This window comes from Panulirus ornatus, chromosome 5 (genome assembly GCF_036320965.1).
Source record: "Panulirus ornatus isolate Po-2019 chromosome 5, ASM3632096v1, whole genome shotgun sequence".
In the NCBI taxonomy this organism is placed as follows: domain Eukaryota; kingdom Metazoa; phylum Arthropoda; class Malacostraca; order Decapoda; family Palinuridae; genus Panulirus; species Panulirus ornatus.
The window spans coordinates 14,854,397-14,870,806 of NC_092228.1; the positions used below are offsets into that span (position 1 = coordinate 14,854,397).

General features: G+C 47.9%; 1 protein-coding gene across 30 annotated transcripts in view; it reads right to left on the reverse strand.

The window, feature by feature from the left end:
* LOC139748583 (uncharacterized) overlaps positions 1-16,410 on the reverse strand; it is a 978,916-nt gene that overhangs the window by 939,783 nt on the left and 22,723 nt on the right. For 9 of the 30 annotated variants that reach the window (XM_071661684.1, XM_071661682.1, XM_071661681.1 and 6 more), the window contains exon 1: positions 12,491-12,983. The exons of the other annotated variants lie outside the window; for them this stretch is intronic. In XM_071661684.1, coding sequence (XP_071517785.1) covers positions 12,491-12,550 — 60 coding nt within the window. In that variant the 5' untranslated portion in view covers positions 12,551-12,983. Of the gene's footprint in view, positions 1-12,490; positions 12,984-16,410 lie in introns of those variants that run through there. 30 annotated transcript variants of the gene reach the window in all.

Consider the following 16,410-nt stretch of genomic DNA (forward strand, 5'->3'; position numbering starts at 1 on the left):
CCCCGGGTATAATTCAACCTCCGCCGCCGTGTTGAAGACGTAAACACACACACACACCTGGGTAGGGACACCAGCTGACACACAGGTAGGTCATCACCCCTCACACATCGACAGCTGAGGAAGATATACGCGTAGGTGTGAACACAACGGTTCAATATAACACGTTCTCCAACTTCCGGTGCAGACCGAAGGGAAGAAAAAAAAAAATCGTCACCGCAAAAGGGCCTCATCACAGATCACCGTAAAGGTCATGATCAACAGGTTGCCTAGGCAGGCTGCAGCAGCAGCACAGTCTGCTGCTCCCTCATGCCAGGGAAACAGAAACTAGTAGACTCGTTACGTGTACGTAAAGCTATCATGTGGCATAACCTATGCAAAATATCACATGAACATGATGCAGTATCTCGCCATGCTTGTGAGGCTAGAGGGTGTTGTGACGATGAATATACTCGTATATTTGAGAAGCTTCCAGGGACGTATGGCATACAAGATGATGACACAATCCACAGTATTTACACTCACCAGACTGGGGCTCAGTGTGGTACCTTCACCTTTCAGGGCAGGTCAGAGCACCCAGTCAAGCGTCAGGTGTTCGCAGTCACTATCATCATGTGTATGGCAGTGGACGGGTCGTTTTTCGTCTGTTTCCTGGCGCCACCTCGCTCATGCGGGAAATGGCGATCAAGTAGAATAAATATATGAATAAATGACTATAAAGCTTCACCACTAAAATCAAAAGATTCCTTAAATACATTAATACGTAAATCCATTGATATCCAGGGCCCGAAACTGTTCATCATTCTATGGGTAAATTATTAGATCATTATCGACAACCAAGCTAAGAACCTCACTGATACATATTCACTAAACACACTAGACCAGCTAGCTAAGGTCCAGGAGACTGTGCAAAAGCTAGTGAACCCCGCGGCCTCCAACAGCCTCATAGATCTCAGGGGGCAACTATGCAGCTTGATCCCAGACCGCAGTTTGGAGGAAGACAAGCCAATGTGAAGTTAAGCCCCAGACATTCGCAGTAAACTTCATTACTGGCCATGGTGGGCCATACTGAAACACCCTCTGAACATTCAGAATAAACATTCAGAATAACATTGGGATAAGAATACGATGAAAACCGATAACACCATCAGAAAAAGAGTCGTCAGCCCATCAAGAAGGACGAAATCAACTAATCGAGCCGTCAGTTCTGGGCAGCAAGGTATTGAGTGTACCTTCCGGAGGCGAGAGCCCCCTGGCCCTCTGCCAGCACACACCCCCCAGCGGTCGGGGATGAGGACCCCGGGCGCTGTGAGATTATAATCCCGACACAAGGTGCATGTGGCCTCGGACTCGTCAGTCACGCCTACACGATGCGTGGAGGAGTCCTGTGGACGGAGGGTATATAGGAGGAAGATAACACGATGTAAGAAGCAGATGTTCTCTGATGTTATCCCCTTAAGGGCGATGTTATAAGGTACTTGAACATCACGGTACCTTTGACCTCACCATTAAGGGTCAGGTCAAGCAAACTTTCACAACCTTTTCGTGGTATAGATAAGAGATGAAACAAGGTTAACTACAGCATGAGTGATGTGCTTCTGATGCGGAAGAATGACAAGCAGTGTGCACTGAGAGAGAGAGAGAGAGAGAGAGAGAGAGAGAGAGAGAGAGAGAGAGAGAGAGAGAGAGAGAGAGAGAGAGACGAGGTATCACACCACTACGACGGTAATACACTGGCTGGTTTCATGAAAAGTGGCGGGAGGCGGTCATCCTCCTGCGGGAAGCGGCTGCGAGCACGGCTGGGGGATGTGGTATGGCCAAACCCCCCCTTGTTGCGCCATAGCAACTCCTGCACCGCCTCACCTACACCACCAACAGCCAAGCAACATAAAAAAAAGCATCTATTTTTTTCATTATGGCTGCTCAGATTTAGCCGCACTATAGATGTGCGGCAGACAAGAGAACACAGGTCTCTTTTCTTTTTTTCCCCTCCCTCCCTCCCTCCTCCCGAAGATGCTGGGCTCTAGCCAGATAACTTGGTTGTGTAACGGCTGCTCGTCTGTAAATCTGTTGCCAGCTACGGCTTCCATGAGCGCTTCGCTGCAAGTTATTTAGAATACACTTCCCGGGGTTCTCACTCGAAGTTTATTTTCAGATACACGACTTTCAGATACTGAACAGATATCTTTGGTAGTGGTGGTGGCGGCTGCTACCGCCCTCCTCCTCCACACCCCTGTACCTACAGCCTGTGTCAGGCTCCTCAATGAACTTGGAGTTCTTTCATCAGAATTAATAATACACAGCGAGCCATATCCTGTGTGAGAGGGGTCTTCTTCAAGCACTTCACACCGACCTGTAGGGGGTTCGAGACCTCCAAAAAACCATCGTAAGGGAAGGTAAGGTAAAGTAGGATCCCAGAACGAGCAATGTTGGTAAAAGACCTCCAAAACCATCATAAGAAAAGGCCCAAGAAAGACCAACAATGGTAAAGACCTCCGAAGCCATCATAAGACATACGTAACGTAAGACTCTCTCTTTAACATCCACGTAAGAACGACACAAATGACTGTACCTTCCATCATACATCCGGACTTTCCCTACCTATGGACGCTTACGTCATCTGGCGAACTACCTGCCCTACTTCCCACCCATTAAACTCCCCACAGGATCCGGTGAAAACTCCGGAGACCGCGAAAACCACAAGGGAAAACGGGGGAAAGTCCCACCATCGCCGCCAGAGGTACCCTTTGCAGTAGCCAAAATCTTCTACCATGTATTTCTAGCCAAAAGCTGACCCAGGCAGCAGTCACCTGGCCACCTACCGACTGAGTCGGCTCCACAACACTGGGCAGCAAGGCGAGTGACTCCTTCCTCACCCAGGTGGCCAGGGGCGTCTAGCCTATCCTCGACGATCATATGGTACTTGGATTATACTAGGCTCAGGTGAGAGAGCTCTTCCTTCACCCAAGTCTCTATCCTTGTCGCCCAGACAAAACACACCGAGTTATTCACTGAAACCAGATGGCATAACCGTAGTAGTAAGAGGCGGTGCCGATAAACGCGGTGAATTACATTAAAATGTAGCACCAGATGCGACTGGGGAAAGCAGAAACTTTTAAAAATCATGCAAACAAACCCCATTAAGACAAGGGTGAAGAAAACAACAGCTAAACAGAAAATCTGTGGTACAGAAAAATGTACGAACCATTAACAATACCAGAATATTATGTGTCGCAACGAGGGAAAAAGTAATTACCTTCTAAACTAAACAGCATCAGTAAACAGTAATTATACACTAAACAGCAGCAACCAGTATTACTGTATACACTAAACAGTAGCAGTAAACAATAATTACTGTATACACTAAACAGCAGCAGTAAACAGTAACTACTGTATACACTAAACAACAGCAGTAAACAGTAACTACTGTATAAACAGGAGCAGTAAACAGTAATAACTGTATAACTTTATACACGTATGAGAAGAGCCAGCAGCACTGGCGTTACAGCGGGTACAACAGCAGCTTCGCCACTGCCAACAAAGTACCTAAGAGGAGTGTATAACCCGACGTAGAACAACAGATCCCAGGAGCAGTAACATCAGGAGGAGGAGGAGGGAACACGGCAGCAGGAGCGGAGCGCCACCAGGATGGGTGAAGGGGGGGGCAAGGCCCGGACGCAGGAACCCCCCCCCCCCACCACACACACACACACACACACACACACACACACACCATCGACCGGCAGGACGACGACCACCCGCCAAAATTAGCCGCGGGGGCCGTTCACGCAGCAGCTTACTGAAACCTTACCTGCCACGGAAATAGACCCTGGGTGAGAGGGAGGGAGGGGGGTTTGTCCCACAGTGCCGTGCATCCCTCACAACCCAAAACACACACACACCCGGGGGTGTCCGGCCCTGCCACTTGCCAGAACCTCGTCACCCGACGACGGCGTCGAAGGTGGCATTCCCGACCCCAACAACTGTATTGCAGGTGCATCAAAGCGGACGCCAGCGGGAGGAAGGAAACTACAGGCATTCTCCCCTCCCCTCCACACACTACTACGGCCGCTGCTAACCGGAGGGTTACCACACTTGCCACAGTGTCCCGGGAAGCATCACCATCATGACGGATGGCTTTTTTTTTTGGGCCTCGCCTGCCGGTACTGCGATTACCCACATACGTGTGTAAACATATCCACCGCCGGACAGAACGACAGAGACAGAGTCTCGCGATATCCAGTAAACACCACCAAACGTTCATCATCCATCGAAGACACGATAAAGAATAAAGCAAGATACAAATACAGCTCTCTAAATAGCGTATCATAAAGTAACATTTATGGTAACATTATTCCGGCAGGATGTAGAGGAGATGCTCAACGCTAAGCTATGAAGGAAGATGTACTGTACAGCGAGCGGGTGACATAACCAAGTGTAATGACCTGTATGTGTCTATATAACATGTGGGCTCACGACTGTGTCCATGTGTTTCTTCTGTGCATGTCATCATGGGTGTGCGCTGTCACACTCAGCATACCTGGCGGCTGCCTGCGAGGGGGATGGGGTGGGTCTTCTTCTACCTCCCCACAGAAGCGTCTGTGGCCACCCTTCCCGGAGACGACCCGATCTACCAGGTTACTGGATGCTCAGGCCCTCCTCTAAGTATACCCTGCTCGTAAAGGATCGTATGCCACCACCCCTCACGAAACTCTTTTATCTAACCCTTTCCTCAATAAATCCAGAGGGCTTTTATGATGTTTCCAATACCTTTGCCGGTAAGGAGGATGTTTGTAATCATGGCGGGATATGAGCCTGTGCCTGGCTCATGTTAGAGCGACTGTCTGGGAGGAGAGTAGGTGAGTGCACACGTGTATATAAGGGTGCCCATAAAAACCTGAACAAACTAACAGTGTGGCTCAGAGCTCCACCATTCACGACCACCAACAAAACCTTCCAACATCACCTGATAAACAGCTCAACATCTTCCTTACTCTTCAGTCTCGTTACTCAATATCTTCCTTACTCTTCAGTCTCGTTACTCAATATCTTCCTTACTCTTCAGTCTCGTTACTCAATATCTTCCTTACTCTTCAGTCTCGTTACTCAATATCTTCCTTACTCTTCAGTCTCGTTACTCAATATCTTCCTTACTCTTCAGTCTCGTTACTCAACATCTTCCTTACTCTTCAGTCTCGTTACTCAATACCTTCCTTACTCTTCAGTCTCGTTACTCAATATCTTCCTTACTCTTCAGTCTCGTTACTCAATATCTTCCTTACTCTTCAGTCTCGTTACTCAATATCTTCCTTACTCTTCAGTCTCGTTACTCAATATCTTCCTTACTCTTTAGTCTCGTTATTCAATATCTTCCTTACTCTTCAGTCTCGTTACTCAATATCTTCCTTACTCTTCAGTCTCGTTACTCAATATCTTCCTTACTCTTCAGTCTCGTTACTCAATATCTTCCTTACTCTTCAGTCTCGTTACTCAATATCTTCCTTACTCTTCAGTCTCGTTACTCAATATCTTCCTTACTCTTCAGTCTCGTTACTCAATATCTTCCTTACTCTTCAGTCTCGTTACTATTTCCTTAGGTGGTCCCCATCTACTTCGTTACATAACGCAATACTCTGCCCTACTCAGAACTGTGACCGATTACATTTAGTAACGAAGAGAAGTAATCTCCGATGAAGTAACCTACTCTGAACCGTCACCGATTATATTTCGTAACGACGAAAAGTGATTTCCGAAGCATTAGGACTCACGAGTCATACCAAGCCTTCGATCTCCAGTAGATATGGACACAGATGTTCCTGGCTGTGCTGTACGGAGGAAAGGTATAGACTTGATTTCAATATGAAGGTTGCGCGAGTGCGTGTCTCATACAGTACAGGAGTGGCCGTGAGGAGTCCTTACCCCTTATAACACATGACGTCTCAACTGTCGTCCTGCTTAACAAGCGACTACCAAGGGGCAAACGAACAGTAAACACTGAAACAAATGTGGCGTAAACGCCACTACAGATGATGACGGTGGTGGTGGTGGTAGGTGGCGGGACGAACTGCTGCAGCTCTGAGAATCGAGGTATCAAAAGAGGCACTGGAGGACCTGGAGCTAGGGTGAGAGAGAGAGAGAGAGAGAGAGAGAGAGAGAGAGAGAGAGAGAGAGAGAGAGACTCTTTCTCTCTCTGGTGAATGTCAGAGGACCTGCGTGCAAGAGCATGGTGTGCTTCACCTCACCCCAACAATGACAGTGTATACGGAACCTCAGTTTTCCCCTCAGGGTCATCGGAGTCACAAACCAGCACAGACCCTGTGAGGTGGATACCTTGCGTCGTGCAGGACAGACGGTACAGAATTCAGCAGGCATGAAGACAGTGCTAGACGGAGGGAGGGACGAGAGCCTTTGACGACGGCATGGCGATTAAGACACGATGGCAGAGATCTACGGTCTTGACTATATATGACCATTTGCGACCCCTGTAATCCTTTAGCGCCACCGCTCACAAGATGAGCATGGGGGTCGCACCATGAATTTGCCGGGGGTTACCGGAGCAAATCAATACGGTGACATGGTTGCTAGTGCAAGTAGAGATGGGTAAAAGGGAGTTGTGTGGCTTGAAACTTCGGTGGCACTTCAGATGAGGATGCTAACACGATGATTTTTGACTGTATGTATGGTATGTGTATGAATGTATGTATGTATGTATGTATGTATGTATGTATGTATGTATGTATGTATGTTTGTATGTATGTATGGTATATGTGTGTGTCTGTATGTATGGTATGTATGTATGTATTTATGTATGGCATGTGTGTGTATGTACATATGTATGTATGTATGTATGTATGTATGTATGTATGTATGTATGTATGTATGTATGTATGTATGTGTATGTATGAATGTATGTACGTATGTATGTCTAATGGTTGTTTTACGTGTTTGAGTGTGAGGATCCAGGTACGAATGGGAACGCTAGTTATGGAGAACGAGTCTTGTGAACAAGGTGTTGCCCGGCAACGTTCGTGGAGAGGACGTTTGTGGGCTGAACGTCAGCAGCCTACGTGCTGGGTGACGCACAATGGAAACACAGCTACCTGGGCCATACGGCAAAGGACTGACACTTGACAGCCACTGAAGCGCTGGCTCACTAACGCATCCTGGGCGAGTAAAACCACACACACAAACACAGAGAGAGAGAGAGAGAGAGAGAGAGAGAGAGAGAGAGAGAGAGAGAGAGAGAGAGAGAGAGAGAGAGAGAGAGAGAGAGAGAGAACAAAGCTCACAGGTGTTCTAAACCGGCAGCCGTAAAATTTCACAAAAGGTCAGGTGGAGTCGAGAGCATTAATGACTTACTGCACCCAACAACAGCCAGCAGGAGGACGAGAGAGAGAGAGAGAGAGAGAGAGAGAGAGAGAGAGAGAGAGAGAGAGAGAGAGAGAGAGAGTCTTATTCTGTAAATCTTCTTCTGAAATGACATCATATTTCCGCGCGGGAGACACTTGGCAGAACGCGTACACAGACACCGATTCCACGAACTAGCCTTGCGCAGTCAGTATCGCAAGGTTGTGAGCTTTACGTCCGTCAGTATCGCACGGTTGTGAGCTTTACGTCCGTCAGTATCGCACGATTGTGAGCTTTACGTCAGTCAGTATCGCACGGTTGTGAGCTTTACGTCCGTCAGTATCGCACGGTTGTGAGCTTTACGTCCGTCAGTATCGCACGATTGTGAGCTTTACGTCCGTCAGTATCGCACGATTGTGAGCTTTACGTCCGTCAGTATCGCACGGTTGTGAGCTTTACGTCCGTCAGTATCGCACGGTTGTGAGCTTTACGTCAGTCAGTATCGCAAGGTTGTGAGCTTTACGTCAGTCAGTATCGCACGGTTGTGAGCTTTACGTCAGTCAGTATTGCAAGGTTGTGAGCTTTACGTCAGTCAGTATCGCACGGTTGTGAGCTTTACGTCAGTCAGTATCGCAAGGTTGTGAGCTTTACGTCAGTCAGTATCGCACGGTTGTGAGCTTTACGTCAGTCAGTATCGCACGGTTGTGAGCTTTACGTCAATCAGTATCGCAAGGTTGTGAGCTTTACGTCAGTCAGCATCGCACGGTTGTGAACAGCATTACCCATCAGGTAATAATAACCAAGCGTAACTAATGTAGGTTTCAGGGGCTGTCCTCCATCCCCAGCAATTCGGTCCGAGACGAGGCTTCCCCTGGCGATGGAACCATGGACCACCAAGGTCTGGGTGGGAGGAAGGGTTGCTGCAGGCAGGCAGGCAGGCAGGCACGAAGGAAGGCCTCCCTCCTCCTCCTCCTCCTCCTCCTCTCCTCGCTGTCGCATGAGGCTCGTTGGCTCGCTCACAAAGGAGGCCTGGAGGTTGGGTGGTCATGAAGGTAGATCCTCAGGAAACGAGTCTCTCCTCTTATTTCAGTATCCAAGGAGTGTGAGGAAGAGCTTGAGGGAGGCGTGAAAATCTCTCTCTCTCTCTCTCTCTCTCTCTCTCTCTCTCTCTCTCTCTCTCTCTCTCTCTCTCTCTCTCTCTCTCTCGCCTACCAACCAGGCCTTTCACGTTCAGTATACCTGGAGATGAGATGATGAGGGCTCTCAAAAAGAGGTGTGTTCTCTTCCTGACCACTCGGCGGCCTCTCTCGTGTAAACAACCAAGCTTCATAGACCACCGGGGGATGGTGTCGGTAGCAGCAGCTAACAGTTTGGTTTACCGAACCTAGTGTATACAGGAGGCCCCAGGGAGACAAGCCCTCTACTGCCCCTGCACTGTTGCCAGCAGTGAACATATTCTAACGGGCCTGACACATACCACCTGCCACTGCTGATAATGCTGACACCTACCATATCCCACTGCTAACACTACGTCCTCCTAATTGTCCCCGTGGAAGCGCACACGGCAACACGACATGTCAGTGTTTAAAGTTCATCCTTACGTCAAGCACTCGTGTAAGGCTGCCTCTGTCCTCGACACCTGTCTGACACACACACAACTACTGGCATACATGAACTCAAAACCGCCGCTATCCCCTGTATCTACACCGTTTCTATTCACCAACTTCTTGTTCTTCAATTTTGCTTTTCCGCATTACGTACAGTTATATATCTATGTCTACGGTGAAAATGGGGTGATTTCTTCTAGCTTACACAAAGCAGAGTCCCTCCGTGTCCTGCCTTACAACGTGAGGTGGGTGCATTCGACCGTCGCTGTTATTAACCTGATCATCAAATCCTTGTCAGCTTTTGTAACGACAGGGAGACATCAACGCCCTACCATATATAATATATACACACACGTTTCAAAAGGTATATTCTACTGTGTCAGTCCCATTCTCCAGGTCTGTGGGGCCTTGTTGTGGATAGGGGGCTGTGGTGTCGGGGCATTACACATGACAGCTGTGCGCTACAGAATGAATGCGACCCAATGAAGCCACCTCACTAGTCTGTACCCTAGCGTTACCTCGCCAACGCGGGAAACAGCGAACAAGTATGGAGAAAAAAGAATGTACTATGACCGATATAAACTATTTAATATAAACTATCAGAACTATCATAAACTATTTAGATTATGTAAGACAGCAGATCCTCTTTCACCCACTTGATCATGACTTTATGACCCGTCAGTATGATGACCTGGTGTCTGACCTGACCCTTAGGGTTAAGTCAGAGGCCAGGCCACCATACTCTTGGGAAGCACAACTCAAACAACAGCGGCAGTGTGCAAGGCTGGGGAGGCAGGAGTGAGGCACAAGGCAGCAAAAGTGATTAGCATCTGTGTTACGTGGCAAGACCTTAACACTTGAGTTGCCCCGTTTTCTAACCTCGTGTATAAGTACCATGTCTGTACACACACACACACACACACACACACACACACACACACACACACTAGCCTGCGCCTGGTTCTCGTTTATCGACAAGCACCTAGGGAAGGATGAACACCAAGGATGGATGTGGGCCGACTGCCGTGCCCCAAGATTCGGACCCAAGAAGGGCGCGTGCGTAACTCGTTGTCACGTTGACCACCACACCAAGGAAGTCCACGTGTGAGTATGTTGGAGGTGCATCCAGGGAGGGGGTTGGGCATGGCAGCTCTGGTGTGTGTGAGGGGGAGGGAGGCATTGCAGCAGGTGTGGTGGACCCATGGCAGCAGGTGTGTCGGTCAGGGGGTACACAAGTGGTGCCAGGTGCTGGGGAGGAAAGCCTGCGGCAGGTGTGTAGCTGGAGGACTCCTTCCTCCTCACCTGACTCACGCACATCATTCGTAGTGGTCCTCCCCTCCGCTGGTGGGACCAGCTCACACCACGCCTTCCTTCATCAGACATCACGAGATATCACACAGAGCTGATGATATCAGATTTCAGCCATCACAAGATGTCCCACACTGCCCTTGCTGCCAGATTCTACCATTGCAAGATATCACACGACTGATGACATCAGCTTCAGCTATCGAGGTACCACAGAGCTCTATACAGATGATAGCACTTTCAGCCATTACAAGACATCAAAGTAATGCCATCAGTTTCAGCCACCACAAGATATCACTCACTGCTCTTGGCATCAGCCAAAAAAAAATGTAATAGACGACAGGACAGTTCCTGGATAGGTCACAACTCCATCTCTGTCAACCTACAACCACATTACTGAGAAAAAAAAAAAAAAACTGCCAAGGCTGTCGTACCTTACCAAACCTTACCTTACCTTACGATCTTTACCTTGCCTGACTCAGGTAAGGTAAGGCCCATATTCATGATGGCTCCTCATGGACCGCATATCTATCATTCCTTACATTACTGGTTCCCTAGGCTTGTCGAATGCTTCTCACCTCCATCTTTCTCACTAATCAATTTCTCTCGCCTGGCTGTATCATCAAGTACACCTTTTTCACTGGAAATTTTTACAAACGATGTATCTATCCCACGAGTACGTCAGAGTAGACTAAAAAACATCATGAGATCATGACGTCTGGTCATGCAAACTTTCCTACACAACTGTTGGCCATCTACGTACACCACCAATGATCAACGTGCTCCAGGACGACCCTTATACCCAACTTCGATGCTTTCTCTTTCCATCTCACACACCCTCTCTATTTCAGTTACGCATCTCCATCAGTTACATCAAATTCGTGTTGCCAATATGCCATACGAAATAAGCGTTATAATCGTACAGAAATGGCGTGAGCATGGTACACACCAACCCCGAGGCCACAGAGCTACAGAGCAGATCATTAAACGTTTAATATCAATAAAACGAACCAATCCGATTACCTCACGTCAACACCATGAAGGGAAAACTCTACAGATATCTACACCAGTTCTAAAGATATCTACACCACTTCTACAGCTATCTACACCAGTTCTACAGATATCTACACCAGTTCTACAGATATCTACACCAGTACCACAGATATCTACACCAGTTTTACATATATCTACACCAGTTCCACAAGGAACCATTATGAAGGTATTCCTCGACGGCCGAGGTCTTATCGACACACATCATCAGGGCAACTACCTTACCAGCACGACGCTGTAGGGGAGCCGCTGCGCCAGCCATGCCGAGTGCTACTCCTGCCGACCCACCTCACCATAGCCAGGTGGGTCTCATCTATCACCGCTGTCACGCAAACGAGACGCGCCTTTAATCGCACATTATAAATGACGGGAAAAAAATGGAAACGAAAAACTTCATGTTTTGTTAAGAGGTGGAGGAATATCCGACTTCGTTTGAAGACACGTGTTCAACGTGAACAAGAAGCCTATATGACCCTTGGTTCAACAGGAGCAGATGCCTTCTCACACCACTCCTCACTAGCATACAGTACCTCATCACTCACACGTGCCGCCTACCACACCTGATGAATGGCGAGTACGTTTTCGCAAGCTGGTGCCTGCACAAAACGACATGCAAATACTGAAGTACCTATTCTTAACATAAAAACACTGAAATCTAAATAGGACAGTACGAATATACGAAAATAAGAATGACGGAACACTGCTGTAGGGCTTATCTGCCTGCCCTTTTAAGGCAGCTTGTATTTACTGCGTGTCAAGCCTGCCTGAGTCTCTGCACACACGAAGTCGTGTCAACGCATTCCACACGAAACTACTCGTATTTCTAAACTAGTAATTCCCTTCAATTTTTCTTTCATCCTAAATTTATCTACCTCGACACCAATGTTGCTAATTCTCGACTGAACAATTATCTATCCGTTCCACGCCTCGTTTAATCCATCCCTTCAACTGCATCGCCCCTTCATTCTTGGGTTTTTAAAATAATCATTCTTTTAAACGTTATTCGTCACACAGCGAGCGTTACCTTAATCAGCAACCACACTGATTCGTAAATGTCACGGTGACTATCATGTCCAAGGAAGGAAATGTTCAGCAAAGCATTTAGGCGTTTTACACTAATGTGTGTTGGGGGAGAAGGTTAAGTGGAGGAATGTCGGGGAGGGAGGCATGAGGCAGCTACTTACGGCGGTGCCCTCCTCCTGCTGCTGCTGCTGCTGCTGCTCCTCGTCTTCCTTGCCCGCCATGGTTGGTAGCGGTCCCAGCAGCTGACGTCTGACCGTCGGTCGAAACTCGTTCGTTGGGTGAGGCCAGGTAAGAAGGCCGAAGTTGCCCCCTTCGGATCACTAGCGAAGTTACTAGCGAGAGGTCAACCAGCACTCACTGAGGGCACAACGACCAGGCCCCTGGCGCACACAATCGAGGGGGTGTGGGCACTCACCGTCACAGCACCATACGCACTGGCTGGCCCCGGGGCTTGGCTCTGCCAAGGTGCCATCGCTACCCACCACCACTGCTACTACCAGCACCACCCCCTGCAGCCAGCCAGCCAACACTTGCACCAACATGCCAAACAAACTCTCGCCATACCACATCCTGTAAGTTTACCTTACTATAAAAACAAATAAATAATTATATCCTACAACCCAACCTTCTCACAACACCTGTGTACTTACAACTGAAGAACTAAGAGAAACAAGTTATAAATAGTCTGCCCAGGGGTGAAAATTTCCGTTTCCCTCACGCCACCCGGCAAAACGCTCCCCTGACGCTTGCATGCCACACACACACTTGTTGGTGAGAATGCGACCAAAGGCATCCATGCCCGACCCCTAGCTCAGGCGTCACGCGTGTGTCGGACATGCCGGCACACTGTATCTACGTAATCAATAATCCAAACCGAGCAAATTAACCACATGATGGGGGCTGGGAATATCACAAATGCAGCCGAGGTTACGACGGGAGGAAAGCCTTAGCGTATGGTGCCGCCACAGAGAATAACGGACGGACGTGAGCGACTGATAACGCCACCTACGAACACACGAAGCGGCTAGCGCGAACTTCAATTTTTTTTTTCTCGAAAACTTTACATGGATATGGAAGAATGCTTTCACCACGTCCTCTCCTGGTATATAAACAAATGACATCATACATCCCCATTCTAAAAGAAAAAGCGATATCTACAAATGGACACATTAGAAACCTCATTCTGTGAAAATCACAATACTCATAATCCATTACGACAACCGCGATTCCTTCAAAAGCTCCAATCTGTGCACCAGAGGCATGCATCTGGGATTGCCACACTCATCGCTCTGCCCACATCCCTCGCAGTCACTGTCGATCATCGTCAGCAACACTTGCCTCCACGACAGGGCCGTGTAAACACACACACACACACACACACACACACACACACACACACACACACAATGGGTATAAAATGTAGGTCAACTTTATCCCCGAAATGTGGTTCTCTGTGCTGTACACCACCATCCCACGACACGCGTTACCTGACCCCCTCCAAGAAATGTAATTTGCCCCGTCCAGTGGTAGTAGGGCTGGCTGGAGGCGGTGCCTCACACACACACTGTCTTGCTCCCTCCCTCCCTCCGCACCACCAACTGTCAACACAGTCTCTCCTGTCAGATCTGTCGTCACGCTATACGGGGGAAAACATTTTTATTGTCAGGTTCGTGACGGGTGTCACCGGAGGGGGCGGCCCCGACAGGCGTGTCCACAAAGAGAGAGAGAGAGAGAGAGAGAGAGAGAGAGAGAGAGAGAGAGAGAGAGAGAGAGAGAGAGAGAGAGAGAGAACCCGCCCTCATACCGGCCCATTCCCAAGGATCTTACCCAAGGATCGCGTTCCTGGACCCCGCCCACGGTCACGTGACCCAGGGGAGGGAGGAGGGGGGCAGGGAAGGCGTGGCTGGCTGGGAACACCGCCCCTGGTGCTCTCCTGTGTCCTCAGAGGCAAACGACACACCGTGGAAAACTGGAAAATCCGCCATCTTTCAGTATTCGTAGTTCTAATAAAACATAACTGACAAACCCACCAACAGAGAGGGTACTTATGGTCTACGTACACAAGTGAATAATGACAACACAGCATTAATATACTACAGTAACATTAACGAACGAGTGTGATCGTACACAACCAAGACGCTTTCACGTTAATCTGGTCACCTCCTCCCAACACACACACACACACACACACACACACACACACACACACACACACACACACACACACACATTTCAAAAACCTGCAAACTCTTCGCTTTAATCCAACGAGAGAGAGAGAGAGAGAGAGAGAGAGAGAGAGAGAGAGAGAGAGAGAGAGAGAGAGAGAGAGAGAGGGGGGGGGGTTCTCCTCTATTTTCAGGGGTCCTACAGACACTGCTGGTGGTATTACAATGTATGAGACACAACAGAGCAGGAGTTACAGACACGACAACTGCGCAGGAGTTACCACTTCGTGATACAACATATGACGCGGCAAGACAAGTTACCTCGAGACTCGCGGGTTCATTTCACAGTCATGTTTACATGACGCGTCTGGACTCTGAAATGCAGTAGTATTATAAACGAGGAAAGCGACAGGGATTACAAATGTAAGTCTTTCCTCGGAGAAAAAAAAAAAAACTAATCTCTGATACTGCTCTATGAAGAATCAGTGTACATTCAGAACTAACAGCTTCCATTATACATCTGTCAATCTAACTGATCACAGCCTTTAAGTTTTTACACCACTTGATGACGTACACAGTAACCCATTCTGGTAGAATTTGAATCCTATGACAAGTCATTCAAACATATCAAGCAAAGGTTACAGGATCGAACCCGTTTCGAGAAGGATCCCCCTGTCATACGTTATTTGTTCCTTGCCACATAGATAAGTTATCCAATTAAGGATATGCCTTTTAGTCCTGCCTTGAAGATTCAACTTCTTAACTAATGCCTAAGTGGCAGTGTCAAATGCTTTCTGGCATTCGCAAACACGTAAAATCCAACCACCTTTTGTTTACGACAGACCTCGCTCTCCAACAGATATCTGTGAGGTTCATTTACACATGCCTACCTACCTACCTTTCCTTGAAACCATGTTGTCTGTCAGTTTCTCCTCTGTAGAGTCATCGATTTGCTTTCTTTCTATCCTTTCCAGTGCCTTACCACACTCGTCTTGAAAGATCAGTCTGTAGTTCAGCGCCTTCTCCCGGTCTCCTCTCTTATGGACGTGTTCGATGTTGATGTTTACTCTCTTCTACCCCTCTTGGCACTTTACCTTTTTCCAGCGACAGCTTGAACAACATTTCAAGCGTTATGTCAAGTATATCAGCACACACCCTCACCACACAGGGAAGAACTTTCATCACGACCACGAGCCAGATTGGGGTCACACGACCCTTTAGTATTCTGCTTAAGTATTTCAATGACTTCCAATATATGCTACTTGCCCATCCCTTCCCACTGTTGTTAGTTACGTTTTCTATTTCAGTGCCTTCATACATGCACCTTCTCCTCACTCCAACTGGTGTACGAGTTGTGTTTTCAACTATGAAAACACTTTGAATGTGTCATTTAGTTCCTCACATGTTCTTAAATAGTCCTGTATCATTCTTCCCTCTGAGTCTTGTAGTCTGATAGCTGGTCTTTAACGGAGAGTTTTAACTCCTGATGAATTTACGAAAAAAATTGTTGGATTATTACCCGCCTTGTCCACAATATCATTGACGTAGTCTCTTTGTCTCTCTTACCTTATAAATTGTTGGGTGGCTGGAGGGTTCAACAGGGTTGAGGAACAGGTTAATTGGGGTGTGAGTTAGACTGGAGAGAAACTGGAGGAAGTGAAGTGTTTTAAATATCTGGAAGTCGACATGGAGGAGAATGGAACCATGGAAGCGGTGGAAGCGGAAGTGAGTCATCGGGCGGGCGAGGGGGTGAAGGTTCTGGGAGCACTGAAGAATGTGTAGAAAGGGAACTCGTTGTCTGGAGGACAAAAACGTGTATGTTTGAAGGTATAGTAGTTCCAACAATGTTATGTGGATACAAGGTATGAGGCGCGGACGAGGGATAAAGAGTTGGAAATGAAATGCTTGAAAACAAT